The sequence below is a fragment of the Zingiber officinale genome, chromosome 4A, assembly GCF_018446385.1.
Source record: "Zingiber officinale cultivar Zhangliang chromosome 4A, Zo_v1.1, whole genome shotgun sequence".
Taxonomy (NCBI): Eukaryota; Viridiplantae; Streptophyta; class Magnoliopsida; order Zingiberales; family Zingiberaceae; genus Zingiber; species Zingiber officinale.
In genome coordinates, this window is record NC_055992.1 from 132,577,740 (window position 1) to 132,597,711 (window position 19,972).

The 19,972-nt window shown below is 37.0% G+C and overlaps 1 protein-coding gene across 1 annotated transcript; it reads right to left on the reverse strand.

Annotated features, from left to right (window-relative positions):
* Positions 1–8,625: 8,625 nt before the first annotated feature.
* Positions 8,626–19,728, reverse strand: LOC121971296 (flowering time control protein FPA-like). The gene is made up of 5 exons (XM_042522485.1): positions 19,564–19,728; positions 19,028–19,342; positions 13,796–15,114; positions 12,148–13,382; positions 8,626–9,013 (listed from the first exon to the last, which is right to left on the reverse strand). The coding sequence occupies exons 1-4, from the start codon at positions 19,564–19,566 to the stop codon at positions 12,158–12,160; spliced, it is 2,862 nt and encodes a 953-aa protein (XP_042378419.1). The 5' UTR covers positions 19,567–19,728; the 3' UTR covers positions 8,626–9,013; positions 12,148–12,157.
* Positions 19,729–19,972: the final 244 nt, after the last annotated feature.

Genomic DNA, 19,972 nt, shown 5'->3' on the forward strand with positions numbered 1-19,972 from the left:
GCCCTGTGGAAAATTCCTAGCTCATTGGGGAGATTAGGTGTAGGGGGAGCCTTGCGATAGGTTCTTAAATAGCCCTGTGGAAAATTCCTAGCTCAATGGGGAGCGTAGGTGTAGGGGGAGCCTTAGGATAGGTTCCAATGCATGTTGCATTGTCTTATTTCAGCGGTGTAAGTCTAAGTGTGTAGCCTTAGCATTGTAAATCCATTATTTTAGCATACTATTTTTGCTATTATGTTTTCCCTAACTTAAACGTATTGCCAAACATAAAAAAGGGGGATATTATTGGAGTAATCCCAATGGTTCGTGCGACCATGCATTTTGGTGTTTTGGCAAAGAGTTTAAGTTAGGTTCACCCTTGTATTTGATATGTGTATGTGAGTGTGCAGGTTTGTAGGATACACATGTGACTCAGGTTAACGGCTTCAAGTCCGGTGAAGGATGGAGCATCCGAGGGACTGTGGACAAGGCAACAAGGACAAGGGCCAAGGGAAGCAACTTCGAGGCATACGCGAAGGATGACATGGGGGATAAGTCGCGGGCTTGAATGCATCCGAGGAACGAGAGCCAAAGGAAGTAGGCTTGAAGGCAAGAGGTCGAGGCTGCGAAGGAAGCGTCAAATGAGTCGTAAGGGTGAGAGTTCGAGTGCTGAGAGATTGTACTTAGGTACCAGTCGACTGCTAATTTCACCAGTCGACTGGGAGCGAACAGAATGCTTCTGTTCGCTCAACCAGTGTGGAGCAGTCGACTGCTAGTTTTAGCAGTCGACTGATATCGAGTCGTTGAGATGTAACGATTGAATTTCCACGGAGAGCAGTCGACTGGTAGACGGGGTTTTCAACCCGCAACCTATATAACCAAAGCTTGGGAGCTTGGTTATAGTTGACGAAATTAGTTGTGGTAAATCCTAATTAGTAGTCTACTAGTTTCAAGAGTTTTGGTTGGTGTTGTGGTGAGGTTTCTCCACCCACAATGAGCGACTTGAGATAGTCAGAGTTTGCCGGGGGCTAATCCACTATGGATAGAGATCGTTCACCTTACGGGCAGCCGTGGAGTAGGAGTCCTAATCTCTGAACCACGTTAAACGAACGTGTTAGCGGTTTACATTTCCTTTCTTAGTTTTAGTCTTTAGCTTATTTGTTTTGTTTGTATTCCACTGCGCAACCTAACAAGTGTAGGAAGCGAGTATTAGGGGGTGCCACCTATCCAACCCCCCTTCAAGTCGGCCACCGATCATCCAACAATAAGAAGTTCAAATATGCTATTTATTATTATTTTTGGTCTTTCCAGGTGGAGGTGTTTTGAAAAAAATAAATTTGAGTCAAATAAATTGATAGGTGAGAGAGAGATTAGCTTTCCATGAGTGGAGAGAGAAGGAGAGAGAGAGAGAGATTGAGGTTGCATGCAGTTGGCAATAGGGCTGTTAACGAGCCGAGCCAAGTCGAACTTTGGAGTGTTCAAGCTTGTTTGATAAGGTAACCGAGCTGAGCCGAGCTTAAAATGAACCAAGCTTTTGAAATGATTGTTCAAGCTTGGCTTGGTTTATTTTTTATGAGTTTGAGCTTGTTTGAAGCTTGGCTTGAGCTTGGTTCGTTTAGATGTTATCAGACTCTCAATTCGAGCTTGGCTTGAGCTTGGTTCGTTTAGATGTTATCGAGCTCTCAATTCAAGCTTATTTGATTATTTGAAACTTTTAGTTGTTTGATTGGTTATTGAGCTTGATAATTTAAACTTATTTGTTTATTTTATTTTATTATTTATTAAGCATATTATAAAGAGTTTTATTAATGAATGTGATTCATGAACATTGTTCACGAACGTTGTTCACAAACATTGTTCATGAACGTTAACGAGCTGAACACATATGTGTTCAAGCTTGTTTGTTTAGTTAAACGAGTTGTTCAAACTTATTTGTTTAATTAATCTTGTGTATATTGAACAAATATAAGCAAGCTCTTACCAAGCCGAATACCAAACTTGTTCACGAATGTTTGATTCATTTACAATCCTAATTGGCAAGAGGAGTAGAATGGGAAAATCAAATAAATTAGTATGCTTTTGGTAATTACCAAAGTATAGTACGCTTTTTGGTAAATTCAAACAACTGGGTACGCCTTTTGATAAATTACCGTAAATTAAATAGATTATAGATTTGCACATGATGTAGTCATGTAGAACAAACTCTTATATTTCTTCTTTTCAGCAACAATTTTGTAACAGCCAATAGTTAATCTAAGATTAATAAGTGCATGGTTTCCGCGCCTAACCTTATATGTTTAGGGCATGTTTGGTTTAGGATTATCACGGATAACCTTGGTTATTTGTCTATCCATGATAATCGTATTTGATTCGAGTTTTCTCGATTTCAAAGTTATTCTCGATTCTGAAACATCAACAAACGTCATCAATTAGGGCATCAAACCTGAAATCAGAGTACCTCGAGTTGCCTTGGCTTTTCTCAATTCCGGAGGTTAAGCAAAATTTTTTTTCCAAAATTATCCTCGAAGACATCAAACCCAAGCGCGGAGGTGGTAGCAGGCGGTGACAATAGGCGAGGGGTGGCTGGTGGTAGCAAGCATCGCCGAAGATGGTAGCAGATTGCCGAATGGCGGCAGCGAGCGGCAAGCAGTGAGCGGTGGGTGACAGGCTATGAGTGGGAGTCAACCAGCGGCGGTTGGCGGGCAATAGCAGGAGTCATCGAAGGTGGCAGCAGATCGCTAGATGGTGGTAGCACATCACCGGATGGCAATAGCAGATCATCAGATGGCGGCAACGAGTGGTGGGCAGCGATCGACGGGCACCGGTCGACAGAAGACGATCAGCGGGCGACTGTCTGTGGAGCGGGGGATTGGGAGGAAGAAGACCATTTTTTTAACTTTAGTATTTTAATTAAAACTTTAGTAAATTAAATCATTCAACTCCTATCTATAGTTGGGATAAACCTATTGGGTCACACGCACTAATAAGTCTCTGAAAGACATAAAATAAATTAAAGAATAGAATTCTTAGATCAAGAGATAAATATTTCAATGGATCATACATAAGACAAATATGAAAATATTTGTCATAACAGAAGCGCGGATGGCCTACATCTCTTATGGTAGAGTTGAAACATATTTGGTTTAATCATGAATTAGTCATGAACCAACTTGATTTAGTTGTAAACCAAACCAAGGGGTTAATGTGCTAAATTTTGATTAAGGGATAATGGGTTGGATTTGAGTTTTCTAATACAACTCATTAAAGAGGATTATATATAGATATAATTAGGAGAGAATTAGATACAAGTTTTATTATTTGGTTGATTAGATTTTTGAAAACTCAATCCTCCTCTCCCTCTCCCCTCTCTTTGCCTCCACCCACAACAAGGAGAAATCCTTCTCCTTGTTACTGTGACCACCACAAGGGAGAAAAACTCTCCCTTGTGTGCTCCTCTTCTTCTTCCTCTTGATCCCTCTTCTTCGCTTATGGCTAGTAATTTCCGAATGAGAGGCTTATACTCAAGGAGTTGTCTTGAGGAACTCGGCATGGATACGAATAGAGGTGAGGTTTGACAACATCACTATGATTGATGCCCTTCTCGTTATAGGTCATCTGTAAGATATATCTAGCGTAAATTTACTTTCTGTAAAATTTTAATTATACGATCATGTTTGGCATGTTGTATTCTTGTATACGTATGGTGTGTGTGATGTAATATTAGGAATTATTATTGTTTTATTTTCTGCTGTGCATGTTTATGAAATGTGTTCTAGCATGCACCCACATCGGGTATATCCCAACAAGCAGAGCATCCAACCCGCTAGTGTTCCTTGTCGCATCGAGACAGCCAGTCTTCCTGATAGAATAGAGCATCCGACCAGCCAATATTTCTTGCTGCGTTGAGCTAGCTAGTCTTCCTAGCAGAGCAGAGCATCCGACCCGCCAGTCTTCCAGGATGGGCCCAGCCAGCTAGTCTTCCTAGCAGAGCAGAACATCTGACCCATCAGTCTTTCAGGATAAGTCGAGCCAGCCAGTCTTCTCGACAGAGAAGAGCATCTGCCCCTCCAGTCTTCCAAGCCAGGTCAAGTTATCCAGTCTTCTTAGCAAAGCAGAGCAACCGACCCACTAGTGTTCTTGGCCGAGTCGAGCCAACCAAACTTCCTGGCTGAGTTGATCCACCAGTCTGCCTAGTAGAGTATAGCAGAGCAGGCCACTGGCCCCATCATCCCTTTTGTCTCATCTATTGATACCTAAACAGGGATAACATGACTTGTGATATCTTTGTCTAGACATGATCCTCTATACCTAAACAAAGGTATCATAACCCTCTGACATCTTTTGTCTTGACATGACCCTCCTATAAAAGAGTTTTACCCCCGCAACCCAAAAGGGAGGGGCGAGGGAGGGAGGAAACTCCTTACTACACACACTTATCTTCATTATCTTCTTTATTCTTGCCATCATTGGAAACCGACTTGAGAGAGGAGTGGACTACTGGGGCAGCCCGGTCTCCGTTCTAACCCCTCCTTCGCTCGAAGTCCACAGGATCTTTCGGCAACGGGAACAACTCACCCGCCTCCTCCTTATTTCCAGCTCAAAGTCCTTCCGTCATCAACATTCCTACCCTCTCATCTACTCATCTGTATACTCAGTTTCCCCGGTTCCTCGTTGTCCTCTGGCTCTGTGCCATCCTCCGACTCCATGTCATCACCTCCGGCTTCGTGCCATCGCCTCCGGCTCTGTGCCACTTCTGGTTCACTCTTGCGGGCCTCATATGCTTTACATTCAATTTTTTTGTTCTTCATTACAGTACTGTTTATTTTCTATTACCAAATGCTAACTTGAGCGTCGGAGATCCAGACTCGGATATCTCCTGGTCTATTTTCTAACAACCTTGCGGGGTACCATTAACTGAAGACTTTTAGACACCTTCAGTCCTTCTCTTTTTCGGGGGTCTAGCGACTTAGTCAACATTGAAGATAGTTCATCACCCTCTTCTCCCTCTCGATTTTGGTGACTTGATCAACATCCCAGCCACATCACCGGCAGTTCCATCTATCTTAGCTTCCGGACAGGATCAGACGATCTTATAGGCAATGGCGGATTCAAAAAAAAATTAAGGAGATGCTCAAAAAAATAGAAGAGACATCTTCTTCTGCTTCTCTGTGACTTTGTAGTTTGCTCCGCTGCTCAAGCTTATATTCCTCCTCGCCCCTTAGAAGCCTAGAACTGAGACAGTCAGTAGGGGGTGTGAATAAAGAGTAAGGAAGGTATACTAGTAGAATTTCCAAGAGCAAGTGGGTGTTTCAACACACCTCCATGCCCCTTGCCTCCGCCCCATGATACCAACCTGAAAAAAGGTGTAGATGGCAAGAGAAGCAATGTAGATCGTAAGAATTACGTTGACTATCAAATAAAACGATAGCAAACTATATTGAAGCAACAATACAATTTAAAAACATCCTTCCAGAGTTAGTTTAGTTAGTTAATGGAGGTAATAATTTTTTTTACTCTTTCATATTAGTTATATAACACAGCAAGAATTGACAATGTGCATTCTTCAATTAATCGACCCCAACATAACAATTTTGTGTGTACTGCAAAGCGCCTCACAAAAAGATACCCATGAACCGTGCAGTTCTCCGGGCCCCATGAACTCTCTCAAGGGTGATCTCCGCGCTCCTCCTCAAGTAACAATCCAACCATCCCAACGAAAAATTTTATCATCTGCAAAGGAGTGCTCAGTGGGCCCTATGTATTCTTAAAAAGTTTCCACGATAGTCGAATAAGTGTTTTTTTTGCCTTCCTATTGGATTAAAATTGCAGGGTAAATAGTTTAGGGGGTTAAAAGGGAAAATGACACTCTTCTACATTTCACGACCTTCTTCCTGTGCTTTTCTGCGCTTTTAAAAGAAAACCCTCAAATGTGTACAATATTATTATTTCCTACCCTTGTCCTCCTCCGCCCTCTCCTCCTTCCATGTGAAGATTAGGGTTAGGGTTGTAAGAGACCTTGATATCCTTCTCTCTCTCTCTATCTCTTATCACAGAGGGAAAAACAGATGAGCCGTCGAAGATCCCACACTGCAACACGTGTATCTTGTTCCTCCTCTTGGTAGCGATCTCCTATTTCGCAGACCGAGGCAGTAAGCAGACGAGTCTTCGCGGGGTGGAGAGGTTTGCCTTGTTGCTAGGTTGCTCGAGGCATGGGGCTCCAAGGCCAACCACTCCTCTTGGCTTGGCATCGCATGTGATGGACGGTCATGGGTCATCTCCCTTAATATCTCTACGAAAGACATGATCTCTAAGCTTCCTTGCTCCGGGAGCAAGGGGTGCTTCTGCACACCCCCATGCCCCCTTACCTGCCACTGATTATAGGGACAGTGAAGATCACAAAGGTTGGTTGCCGACAATTTGATGTTGCACTTCTGGGATTTACCTTTAGGGGTTGATAGAAAATTTCTATGAAGTCCGACCCATCATCTTAGGATTTGTTGGATGGAAAGAATGGGATAAAAAGTGAATTAAGGGGGCGTTTGATTCTTTCTATTCTTTTTTAGGAATATGAATCGGAATAAGAATCATAGTATTGTGAAATAGGAATGGGTATGAGCACGGATATCACTCTTAAAAGCAATCTTAGTTGAATATTTTCTATCGGAATAAATCAAAATTTTTATTTTTACCTTTAAAGAAAAATAAGAGAAAAAAATTAGTTGTGAGAGAAAAATATGATGAAAGGAGAGAGAAAGTGTGTGATAAAATAAGAAGCGAGCAAATATGATAAGAGACAATAAAGAGAGAGAAAGTGATATGAAAGAAAAATTAAATAAATATATTTTGATATTTCATATTAAGGAGGGAATTTTAATTTTAAGTCAAGAGTATTTTTGAAATAAGGGAATATTTAATTATTGAAAATAAAGTAATGACTCATTGAAAGAGATATAGGAATAAGTCATTACCCAATTATACAAATTCATTTCCTTATTTATATTTCTATTTATATAATCTAAATATTAATAATGATAATCAATAATTACTATTCTCATTCTTCACTCTTATTCTTCTAAACTAAACGTCTCCCAAGAGACTAACGTTTCTCCAATGTGCAGTGGTAAAGAAGCCGGCTTCTGAACGTGTATTAATTATATTTTGAAATTATTTGATTGACAAATTAGGATAAAGTTTTAGGCGTCTGAATTATGAAAACAAAAAATGAATTCAAAGATTTTTCTGATATTTAATAACAAGACACTACTCTTTATTAAAGCACCCTTGTAATTATTAAGACAGTTAATTTATCACAGAAGAAGGACGTAGAAGGTATATTATTGTTAGGGGAGTCACGTTGCAGGAGTTTTACAATTCTGTAGTAATTTTGGCAATTTTAAATGGCAGAAAATTAAAACGACTTCCTTAATTATTCATACGGTGAAAATGATATTTTTTAAAATTTTATTAAAATAACACCTGCTTATAATTTGTAATCCTCAAATTACCCTTTTATTTTATTATTTTTTTTAAAACTAATCTATCTATATAAATTTATCATCAACCACCAATCAAATTTTAAAAATACTCATTATTACCGATTCAGAACCGTCAATGTCCTACAAAATTATTCTTTTATACTCCACACTAGAGTAGTTAAAGTTTCTCCAAAAGGATATACTTTTGGCTAGAAATAGTTTTAGTTAAATTGCTGATGATATAATTTTAATTAAAGTTATTACAAGGTGATATAAAAAAAATAAAAATTGACTTTTGAATATGAATAAATTATACTGTAAATATAAGAAAGTCATTTTATTTATTATTAAAAAAATTTAAATGTTAAATCATAGATGTAGTATTGTTTTTGATAATTTTTAATAGTATACTTTTTGATTGGTAGACGTCTTTTAATTTTCTACCATTTTAAATTAAAACATGTTTTTTTTAAAACAATAGACTCCATGAAATAACAAACTTTCTATTCCAAATTTACTGTTTTTTAATTATATTTCTTTTTTCTCAATGTTCAAATAAAGTAAGAAAAAAATATTAAATCAAGTAATATTGAACCTTGCCGATTGATTCGGTCCTAAAAATTTTTTCCCAAAAGCCCAATATTCCATAATTACACATCCCATTTGAAAAAAAAAACCCTTGTAAATATTTGAATGACAACTTAGCACACATCCAGTACTTCATAACCCTGAAGCAAAACACTATAGGAAAGTTGCATACAACAAGGTCATGGGCAGCTAATTGAAGAAGGCTGACGAGGCCCTACAACGGTGAAGTTATCTTCATAGACAACTTGGACACAATTTTGTATTATTGATTTTCGTTAAGCAAATCACTTCCAAATGCTGATTTAATAATATTATTATTATAATTATTTAATCATATTTACCCAATCATTTTTTTTTAAGGATTACTCTAGTTAAAATATTCAATAATTTTTATTTTACATTTTTGAAAAGTAAAATTTTATATTTGATTTTACATTAAAATTATGCTGCAAAATGATTTCCCATCACGTTGCATTTAAAAAAATGTTAAAGAGAATATGAAAATCTTGAATAATCGTAGAGAAAATCATAGGGAGGGAAGCTTGGTAAAAAGAAAAACAATATAAGAGAAATGTTCGTATAATGGAAAAAGTTATTTTTAATGAAAGATTAAAAAAATGAAATTTCCTAAAAGAAAATTGTTGGTTCAAAGGCATGACTTCAAAGAAGAGTTTTTTTTTATTTTTGAAAATAAATTTTGATTTGTGAGTAAGATAGTTGATGATCATCAAAAGTAATAAGGAATCATAAATATTTTTTTTTTTCAAAAAATCAAAATAAGGACTAGCTTTACGATTAAAAAAGAGATTGTGCTTCATACATTACCTTATCATTAGTTGCATAAACACGATCCAACGTCAAGGATGGTAAATAGCATGAACAAACTTGTATGCCCCCCCATGGCTTCGAGAACAGCATTGGATGACAGAAGTCCTGAGGCCTCTGGACTCTTGAACATATCAGTATGCTTTAATCTGGTCAAATGAGCAACAAGATTCATAGTAATTTTTGCTCAGAACAACTGAAATATAGAAGTTCATGAAAGGAGATGTTCATCAACCATACAAATCCATAATCAAATAGATTATTGATAAGTATTAGTGTTTATGAATAGTAAGTCCAGGAAGAAAGTATTTTTATTCGGTTAGATACGGTGGCTAACCACGGAAGCATACAGGCTGCTGCTTTAGAATGAGCCTAACTTCATCCTCTTGGTTTGGAAGACTATGCTATCTTCTTCCTTAGACTTGTAAGCCATCAATTCTAATGACAAGCATTCTTCCCTACACATTTTTAGTGATGATAAAAATTTTCTACTTCGAATATGAACAATAACCGTCATTAAGGAGCGATAGGAAGAAGATAGAAAGTTTTAATAGATATATACAATAATAACAACCAAATCTTATCTCGCTATATGAGATCGAATATATGGATCTTTCTACGTATTGAAGTCTATCCCCTACTATATCGTCATTTCTATTTAAATAAATTTTATTTTATTTTATTATTACTAATCGAATTTTTTTTAGTCTTCTTTTTACTTGTTTGAGCTAACTGAAACATTTTTGGTAGTACATATCCATATCATTTTAAACGTTTTTAAATGTGTCCCCAAATTTCCCTCAATAGGTACAATCCCAACTTTCTCTCTAGTATTTTCATTTCTTATCATGCTCATCCTTATATACATCCACCTTAACATCCTCATCTTTGCAACTCCTATTTTCTATTCTTATGCTTAAGTCATAGTAGCTCAACATTCATTTTCATATAACATAGCTGGTCTAATCATCGTTTTGTAAAAATTTCCTTTCGAATCTTAGAGGTATTTTACGATCATAGAGAACATTTGATGCTCTACTTCATTTTTCAACTATCCGGCCTATATTCTATGTAATACATTTTTCTCAATCTCTCTATCCTTTTGTAAAAATGATCATAAATATTTAAAACTCTCAGTTACAGACAACTCAGCATCTCCTATCGTAATAATTGTCCCATTACGTCTAATATTACTAAACTTAAATTTCATATATTCTGTCTTTGCAATACTAAACCTAAAACGCTTCACTTCTAACATTTCTCGCCAAGATTCAAGTTTAGTATTTATTCCTTCACGTGTCTCATCTACCAAAATAATATCATCTACAAATAACATACACTGTGGTATTGTATCTTGGATGTGTCTAGTGAATTCATTCATGATTAATGTAAAAAGATAAAGACTTAGAGTGGATCGTTATGAAACTCTATGTTTATGGAAAATGCTTCTGTCATTACATCTTTATACAAATCCTTAATTAGTTCAATAGATGCTATGCTAATACCTCTTTTTCTAGAATTCTCCATATAATTTTCCTCAAGACTATCATAATCTTTTTCGAAATCAACGAATACCATGTGTAGGTCTTGTTTCTGTTCCCTATACTTTTTTCAATCAGTTACCTAATAAAATATATAACATCTATTGTCGACTTTCCAAGCATAAATCCAAATTGATTTACGACAATTATTACTTTTTTCCAAAGTTTCATAGTATGAGTCGTATAACAAATTAATTTAATGCTCCTATAGTTTGTATAATTTTGTACGTCTCCTTTATTCTTATATAAAAGAACTAGAGTACTTACCCTCCACTAAGCAGATATTTATTTAGTTTTTAATATCAAGTTAAATTTCCCTTAATGCGTGATTGATTTAAAAACACTAGGTTGATTGGCCGCCCACTGCGAGTACTTCCCGATTTACTTTAGCCCGTGAAAATTTTTTGTAGGGTTGGACCGATCATCCCTAGGATTAGTCGGAGTAAGCTAGATACCTAGTGCCAACTAAAAAAATTAGAAAAAAAATATACATGACTCCTAAAATTAATTGGTAGAAAAAGAATTGGAAGTAAAGTATATTTAAGGAGAGGATAGAAGCACAAATATAAGGAGAAATATACGACAACTAGAATACGACATGAGATAAGATAATATCAAAGTTTAAAATAATAGCCAAAAGTATACTAGGTGAATCAAAGAAGCGTGCACTACTAAATAAAAAATATTGGTGGAGGAATGAGAAAGCCCGAGAGAAAGTGAAAAAAGATAACTAACCTATAAAAAATTATATATTTGTAAGAATAAGGAAAATTTTAAAAACTATATAATATCTAAAAAAGAGACTAAGAAAGTAGTGAATGAAGTTAAAAATGAAACTTTTGAATACTTATATCGAAAATTGGATTAAAAAAAGAGGAAAATATATTTACAAAATAGCTAAAGTTAGAGAGAGCAAGACAATAAATCTTATCTAAATAAGAGATATTAAAGATGAACACAATAAAGTACTAGTAAACGATGAGAAAATCAAAGAGGAACAAGTATTTTCATCATCTTTTAATGAAAGTTAGATTATCAACTTAACTTATGTAATTTCAGTGGATTAAACGAGTATAAAAATATAAATTTTTTATCATAGAATTCAAACTTCACAAGTAAAGCAAGTTTTAAATAGTAAAATGAAAAATTAGTTGGAGGTATGGAAGTACTGAATAGGAATCGATCCCTAACTTATGTTGAGTAGTTAAATTTTCTTTAGGGATAACTTGTAATTTTATAAATTTTTCTATCATTCTGCCTAACCATAAAAAAGTTAATTTATGATTTATTATTTTCATTTTTGAATATGACCAAGTGTTCTTTTCTTTTCTTAAAAAACATATTAGTTAATATAATGTCATATGCCATCACAAAATCCAATATAGTTTTTCCTTCATTATTTTTTGTTCCAAACTCATAACCCTGATGCACCCTAATAGAACAATATATTTGGAAAAGAAATTCATGTATGCAATTAATGCATAATCAAAAAAATTAAAGCTACATCTGAGCTAACACAGCATATCGTTCTCTTTTGCTTTAACATGATTCAAATTCCAACTGAAGATTCTCGCCCTTTTGAGAGTTAAATGCATCAACACATGTTCAATTGTTATACCAGGTTCTCTAAGGTTATTGTATGTTAATTAGACTAAGTTTCTACCCTAGATATGGCAAGCTATATATTCATTGAAGTATATTCATTGAAGTGTTACGAGTATGAAGATGCGGTAAGTGTGTACCTCATCCAATCTATGGTTGATCGGTAGATTTTGATTGTTGCTGGATCTGTTGAAGGAGTGCTGCTGCCAGCTGCAGAGTTGCCTGCAGACGCTTCTGGGGATCTGCTTCTGTTTCTTCTTGTTCGTTTTGGTGGCCAGAGTTTGTCACAGTTTGCACTGAAGAAACATTAGATTGTGGCTGATGGTTCTGCGGCACCTGGTTGACTTGGGCACCTAAAGAACTAGAAGGGAAAGCCGAATACATGGGTGTCACAGAGTTCAGAGAATGTGGATCTGAAGCCTGGGAATGCATCACTGGAGTGATGGAATGCGAATTGTCAATTTGCAACAACTTTGTCAGTTTGTTCTGACCATCTGTCGATATGGATGGTACCTGACCTAACTGTTTGTACTGTCCCAGTAAGGCAGCAAGCTCTGTGAGTTGCTGCGGCTCTAAGGGAAGAGGCACATTTGAGGAAACTTGCAATTTTGTTCCCACTTGTGTTGGGAACTTGCTATTGTGCAATGGAACAGAGGAAGTTTCAGGTGCATAATTGCTTGAAGGAGATCCTTGTGAAATCTTATTGTTTCCCAGATGTGGGTCTGCTGTAGCACTCCTAGCTATATGTAACGCGGCACTTGCAGTGAAACTCCCACCATCAGAACTTGGATTATGCAGTTGACTAGAACGGTTTGGTGATGTTGCAGGATTTAGAGACCACCATCGATCATGTCTGCTAGCCTCATGATAGTTAGGTAGTTTTTCCATTGGTTGAATAGATCCTGAGTAAGGAAGATGGTCACTCAGTTTCTGTGGTGGAGAATAAGGAAGTGGGGGAGGTAGAGGTGCCATTGATGGATTGGAATAGTTCTGACTCTTAGAGAAAGTCCTTAAATCAGGGGATCTACGATTTGCAAAGGGTAGCTGTTTTGCTTCTGTGACTTCCAGAGGTTGGAGGGAACTGAAATTGTGCTGAAACTTCAAAATGACACCAGAAATGCTCACCTTCCCGGGTACTTTTAGAACTTGTTGAGAGAATTCTGATGGTGGCACTAGGAATAAGGTAACCTTCTCTTCAAGCTTAGCAACAGCTGCACGCTGCTTCTCTCCCAGATAATGCATGAATTCATTATAAAAAGCAATATCTGCGTCAGTTTCAGGAACAAAAAACACCACCCAGGAACTGGTGGCCTGGTAATAATGGTTTGCGAGCATATCCAAGCTTGTTCTAGCTGTGCAGTTTAAGAACTCCGGCCTGTAGTGAGGTATAAGTGTTAATGTGCACGGTTAAAAAGAACTAACTTGGATATGCCCTTTCAACAAAGTATACCAAAAAAAAAAAAAAGTAAGCCTCTATTTCTATGAAGTAAACCAAGGGCATAAATGGTAGGTGCAAAAGAAAGAATTAGCAGTAGAATAAATAAGCGAAGTATGTAGAGCAATCAAAAGTTGAGAAAAGATGAAAAAAATGAGCAAAGTAATAAAAAATGGAAATGTTTCTAACAACACTAAGAATAAAATAGCTACTGCCATTTCGTGTATAAATCATCGTATTCAGTTTTTAAATGTAAAATTGGCTAAGTTCCAAAGAAGAATAAAGTATAACGTTAAGGCAGTTTTTAAGATGCAAAACCAAAGAAGAATAAAGTATAATGTTATGGAACTTACAATATAAAATCTAGGACCTTTCCCACCGGAAAGCAACGCACACGACAAACTGGAGTACCTCCCTTTGAGATTGTACCCTCCCACTTCCAGTCCAATATCCGTGGGGGCTGATGATGCTCAGGAATTGGTTTTTGCAAATTGGCACTATCGAAAGGAAAGGCACCAGGACCTGTGTTTAAGTGATCAAATAGACTGCGTGAGTCATCCCTATCTGCAAAAGGACCATTCATGTTCTTCAAACTTTGAGGAGCCAAATAGTTATGATCAAAAGGAACCGACTCATAATCTTTATTCAAGGCACTATCGTAAGGCAAACTGGGCAAGAATTTTGTCCGTCCAAAATCATGTTTTCTTTGATCTAGGTCAGAGAATGGATATTCTGGAAGTTCTCTGTCAGAAAATGGATGCACCTTTTCCTTCTTATTTGATTGAAAAGAATATGGATATTCTGGAAGTTCTCCGTCAGAAAACAAGTCTACTTTTGCCTTCTTAGCTGATCGAAAAGAACCATCCTCCATACCCAAAGAATCATCTGGAAGTGGACTTCTCTGTCGTGGCTCAAAAGAAGCATCACGCCACCATCCAGCTCTCTCTGCTGTAGGACTTCTTCTGTAGTGACCACAAAGTTCTCCTGGCATCTTTCTTTCTGAACTAAAGTCGTGAAACCATATGCGTTCATTGTTGCTACCTAAATTGGATCCTGGAACTGCATCAGGTCGTATAAGATTTTTCCCTAAACCGATGAACTTTGTATCATTAGCTCGCAAAAACTTTGCATCTCGAGGAGAAGTAAGAAAATCTCCAATATGACTGTCATAATCTCTACTCCGTTTAGAAGGTTCAACACTACTCAGCCCAGATAGTGAATTAGATTTAAGACGCTGACTTAAAGGAGCATTGCTAAGGTTCCTCTCTGAGTCGGTTGAGTCACTTTTAGCAAAGCATATATGCACACGTGGATTGTTGAATAATTTTCCGTGAAGAGCTTCTTTAGCCCTGCAAGCTGCGACTATACTTCGGTATCGTACAAACGCATAACTACGACCACGAAATGTAGAGATACTGATAATTTCACCAAAAGGTGAAAAAGCTCTCCTTAAATCATTTTCTTCAACATTGAGAAATACTGGAAATCCTATCCATAACACAGCACTAGGTTCTGTGCTATCATCTCTTTTGTTCTTTTCATATGTTTTTTCAGGACTTGGGCTATGAGCTCTAGAATCTCTTCTAAGCAGTGATTCTCGCTGGTCAACAGAATACCTCGCATCTTTACGCAGTGAGTATTCATCATCCAGTGATGAAACAGAACCTCTGTCCTGTGATTCAACATTCTAAATAAATAAATACGAGAGAGATACTTGTTATGCACTGCCTAAACTAGCACGGCACTGAAGTCTTTCTTTATCATGAGTGCTATATTGAGACACAGTAATTAGTTTAAAGATAATGCTCAAATGTATGAAAATAAAGGAAAAATTAATTAATTATTCTCTGAAGAAGAACTACAATAAAAGCAGCTATTGAAATTCGGCCAAGTAAGCTTAAATAAATTTCATGAATATATGTTGTTTTCGGTAGGAATAGCACCCTCACAAATGGAATGGGGTGCTTGCCTCCGTATATGTTCTAGAATATGTGGGTAGGCCATTGGCCTTTCCCTTCCTCAAAAAGGGGGAAAAGCATGAAAGAAGAGCTTGTTATAAATTGAAACTGGTGTTCCTGGGAAGCCATATATGAGCATCCACCAAATTGTATCATAAACAAACAAATGCAAGGTTGTAGAAAATTACATACTTTGTTAATAAAACTTACAATACAAAATAGCAGTACTCAACTACTAATACCTTATATCTTACCTTAATCTTTGTGCAAAAGATATTAACTGCAATGATAGTTTGAATTTGACATTTGAAGCATGCCAAATAATAAAGGTACATCCTTGATGATTTACTGTATCAAGGAGCTACACAAAGGGAACAGTCATGGACCACATGTTGGTCGCATTAAATTTTTGAAAATTAGCAAGCTACTTGCTTAAGATGGATACTTTGGTGGGTTATGCTCGTGCTGTTTCCTTGCTCATGCATCAGCAACAATTGCAGCTATTATGTTTTCTGCTCTAGGACATGGATAAGCTACCAGATGGTATTTCAACTAGCCATGAGAGCATACCTTGCAGATAAAGGAAAGTGTGGTACTTTGCAAACAAAGATATACTATTTGTGTCACCCTAGTTTAGTCGCACATCAACTTATGGGCTAATAAATGGAGTTTATAGTGTTAGATGAGTGAGCCATCATTAACTTTAGTATTTTAGATAAATTGTTGGACCTAACAAGTTAATATGATAATTAAAAGCATGGCTTCAAATCTCAAATACAGTATTGGTTTAGGTCGCAGTTGGAAAGATGCTAAATCATGTATCAATAAATCATCTATTCTCTAACTCAATAACATAGAGTTATATGTGTAGTCTCTCATCAAAATATTTTTTTACTCACAATTCTGATCAGTTCCTATCATGTATATATGTCATGCACGCTGTATGATGATAATTGTGTAACATGTATCAGACTTTGTATCATCTGTAATGAGCTTTCTATAACCTGTATCAAACTTTTACCATCCAAAATCAAGTAAAACAAGATAAACCTGCTAGCTATTACTTGTTTTTCTCTTGTGTGAATCCAGATGGCTAGTAGGGAATGTATGTCACACTTTTGTAATTTGATATGACAAAAAATTTAAATGAATGAATTACAATTTGTATCAGAGCAAACCTTGGCAAAGTATTTGAGAAAAGCAGTTTGTGCAATGGAAGAGGCAACATTGGCTATAATTTTGGTTATTGACAAAAATGCAAGGCTTAATTGGGAGAGATCATGAAAATCTCGTGTAGCCCACAAAAGTTGTGGGTTAGTTAAAGGACTGCTAGGATTGGATGAATGAATGAAATTATTTTCAACTTGAAATTAGGCAGTTTGACAAATTGTTGGACCTAACAAAGCTAATGGACCAGTTCTTTCATTTGGGGTTGTGACATTCTAGTTTAGTCTCACATGAAAAGTTTTGTTAATAAAATAGGCTTATAGGATTAGATGAGTCAAACAACTATTAACTTGGGATTCAACATTTTTTTTGCCAATTATTGGGCATAATCTATGACGGGGTTGATCCTTACAGCACACAGAAACTGGAAGGTTCTTTTGTTCAGCCTGCTTTTGTGATCAAATATGAACGAAGGGTCTGAGACCATCTTATTGGTAAAGCATAAGAAAACAATGGACCTATTTCAATGCCTTAGGAAGTAGAGCATTTGCTACTAATCTAAATATTAGCATTTCTTATGGAAGTGGGCATTCTTTACCATTTACAGAGATGCACTAAAAATGGAAATGCAAAAATATCTTAGACAGAAACCCATCAACTAACCATTTTTTGGTATTAACAAATTTATGCCCTTAAGAGATCAAATTATAAGAGGAAAAAAAGCATGGTTACTCATTATTAAATATATTTGATAGTGGATAGGGATTACAACTTGAATACCCCTTTGTTTTTTTACTTTTTAGACGTAATGGTTGACAGCATAGAATAAGAAGATATTGTGTGTTGTTAACTTAATGAAAAGTATAGCAGACGTAGCTAGGATTTTTTCTGATATTTTCATTGTTACGGTTTTAAATTTTGTTATTTGAATATTTCAAGAAAGATTTGTTTAGACCAATCTCGGGTTGGTCACTCCACCAAATCATCAATGTGATCCACGCACTGCTGCCCAAGGAACGCCTACACCGACATCCAATCTCTTCCATGAGATCGTTTCACGCCTTCTGTGTTGCCTTCACCCACCGACCTTGTCCTGCTGACCTCAGTCATAGGTGACTGCCTGCAGTGCCTCTGCAGAAAAGTAGTTTGTTGCACCACTGGAGCATGGAGCAGAGGCGGAAAGACAAGAAGCAACGGTAGCAGGCCAGCAGTAGAACCAGTTGACATTGCTCCCTGCTCTTGTGGAGCATCAGAGGAACAGCTCCGCTGGAACACCAACTCTGAAGTGAGCAGCTGGTGTGAGGCTATCGAGGGTTGCATCAAGACCATGGAAGACGGAGCCGTCCAGGTCAGCAATGGTGGAAGGGTGGCAACCTTGGAAGCACAAGGAATGAGAGAAAAAGGAGGGGGAGGAGGCTCTCTCTCTCTTCCTATGTAAATTATGTTTATCAATTTCTTACCTCCCATTCTTTGTCTTCCCTCAATTTCTTTTATCATTCCAACTTCCTATCTTCCCTAGTTAATGGTTTAAGCACTTAATAAACACTTTTTTACTGCAGAGTTTGTTGCACGTAATGAAAAATCATGATCATATTGTTAAAACATTGTGATAAGAAATGGGTTTCATTCCAATGCCCAAAAACAATATTCCAAAGCCCTTGTATGCTCTTTATTACTTGTGTATATAAGTCCTGTGTGATAGAGTATATATAACTTCGACCATAGGGATTAAGTTCTAGTTGCATATAATAATTTTGTAAAGCTTTGTGCATTCCTTCAGATTGAGCTGATATTTGTCACAGCCATTCATTCTATAATAGAAAATTTTATATGCTATGACAAAAAAGTGAATCAACAAGTTTAGGACTATAAGTAGTTCAAGTTTGGAGATCCCAATGCAAAATCTGGAATTTAAGAATAAATAACAGTGAAAAAGAGAACTGGCTTGGTTAATAATGAAGATCAATTTTTCTTGTGTTTTTGCATTATCTTGTTTCCCCCTTTCTCAGCTATGACTGTATCTTTTTTCATCATTTGACCTTTACCACTTCTTGATTGAGGCAATTTTCTTCTTCACTACTTAAAGAATATTTTAAGCGTGTAAGATTAAAACTATGATCAAAAGTTTCAAATAAATTCACGACATTCAAAGGCTATCAAGTTAGAAGGAATGATGAATAGTTAAGCAAGCATTCATTATTCTGAGATTAGATGAGTGAAAGGATTCAGAGTTGAGAGAACCTTTTGTTTTCATGTACTAAAATCATCTACAATATTGAATAAAATGCAAAGCAGCTGACATGTGTTGATATTACATCTTTTGATTTTTTTTTTTAGATATTTAATGTTAGATTTTAATGGTTTGATCATTTACAAATCAGTTGAAATTTCTCTTTGTTTAAATCCTACGAGATAAAAGGTGTGCATAAGCAGCTGATGACTGGGAATTTCATCACTAACCTCCTTTGCAAACTCGATCCTAAGAGGATTCCCAGCCACAATGCAACCCTGGAGACCTTTGAATGCTATGGTCGCGTCGTCCTCTTTCTTATAGTTTACAAATGCATAGCTTCGGCCAGGAGTGTAAGCTATGTTGTCAATGTCCCCAAACCTCAGGAAATGCTCGTATAGGTTATTCTGGGAGACACGACGGCTCAAGTTTCCAACCCACAGGTGCCTCGAAGGAGGAGCGACGTCCCACCCACTTCGCCGCCCCTTCTCCTCAAGCCTGGGCATGCGGTCACTGTTTGTCCTGTCCCGTCCACCTCTTCCCGTCTAAAATGGAAAACAAGCGAAAGCAATCAGAATACACAACTGTTTAAAAAAAATCCAACAGCATAAAAACGAAATGGGCTGGAATCGAAGCTAAAATTACAACTCTAAGCATCAAACGGAGTTTGATAGTTGAAACGAAGCTAATCTACCCTAACGGAAGGAGGAAAAGCTGCGAAGACCCGATGGAAACAAGTACTCGCATCGACAGATCGAAAACTAACCATTTGCGTTAGGGTTTAGGCGGAGGCGATCGAAGATTGAAGCTGTGGAAGAAGCAGCGAGGTAAGAGGAGAAGATCCAGACTTAGATTGTCGCCGTCGCTTTGAGCGGAGATCGAAGAACCGAAGGCATAGAGGGGGATTTGGTATTTTGGCAGCGAACACGGCACGATATTTCTTTTTTAAAATGCCTTTATATAGAGGAAAAGAAATAAGAGAAGGGTGATGGGATGCATCTCGACCGTCTATAAAATTGGCTATCATATATCTAATTAGCTGTGTAAAACGTACCTGGACGCCCATCCATAGATCCGGGCCGGCCCAACACGACTCGAGTCGGCCTAGCCGTTCTGCTCTGCAGTTTGAGCTGGGTTGGAATGGCTCGGCCGCTACTATAGGACTCATATTTTAA

What these genes read in the sequence shown, in the direction of transcription:
- LOC121971296 (XM_042522485.1), bottom strand. An exon ending in GGATCGAGTTTGCAAAGGAG is followed by an intron (nt 15,115 to 19,027) that starts GTTAGTGATGAA and finishes GTTGAATCACAG; the next exon opens with GACAGAGGTTCTGTTTCATC. An exon ending in AAGGTCCTAGATTTTATATT is followed by an intron (nt 13,383 to 13,795) that starts GTAAGTTCCATA and finishes ACCTCACTACAG; the next exon opens with GCCGGAGTTCTTAAACTGCA.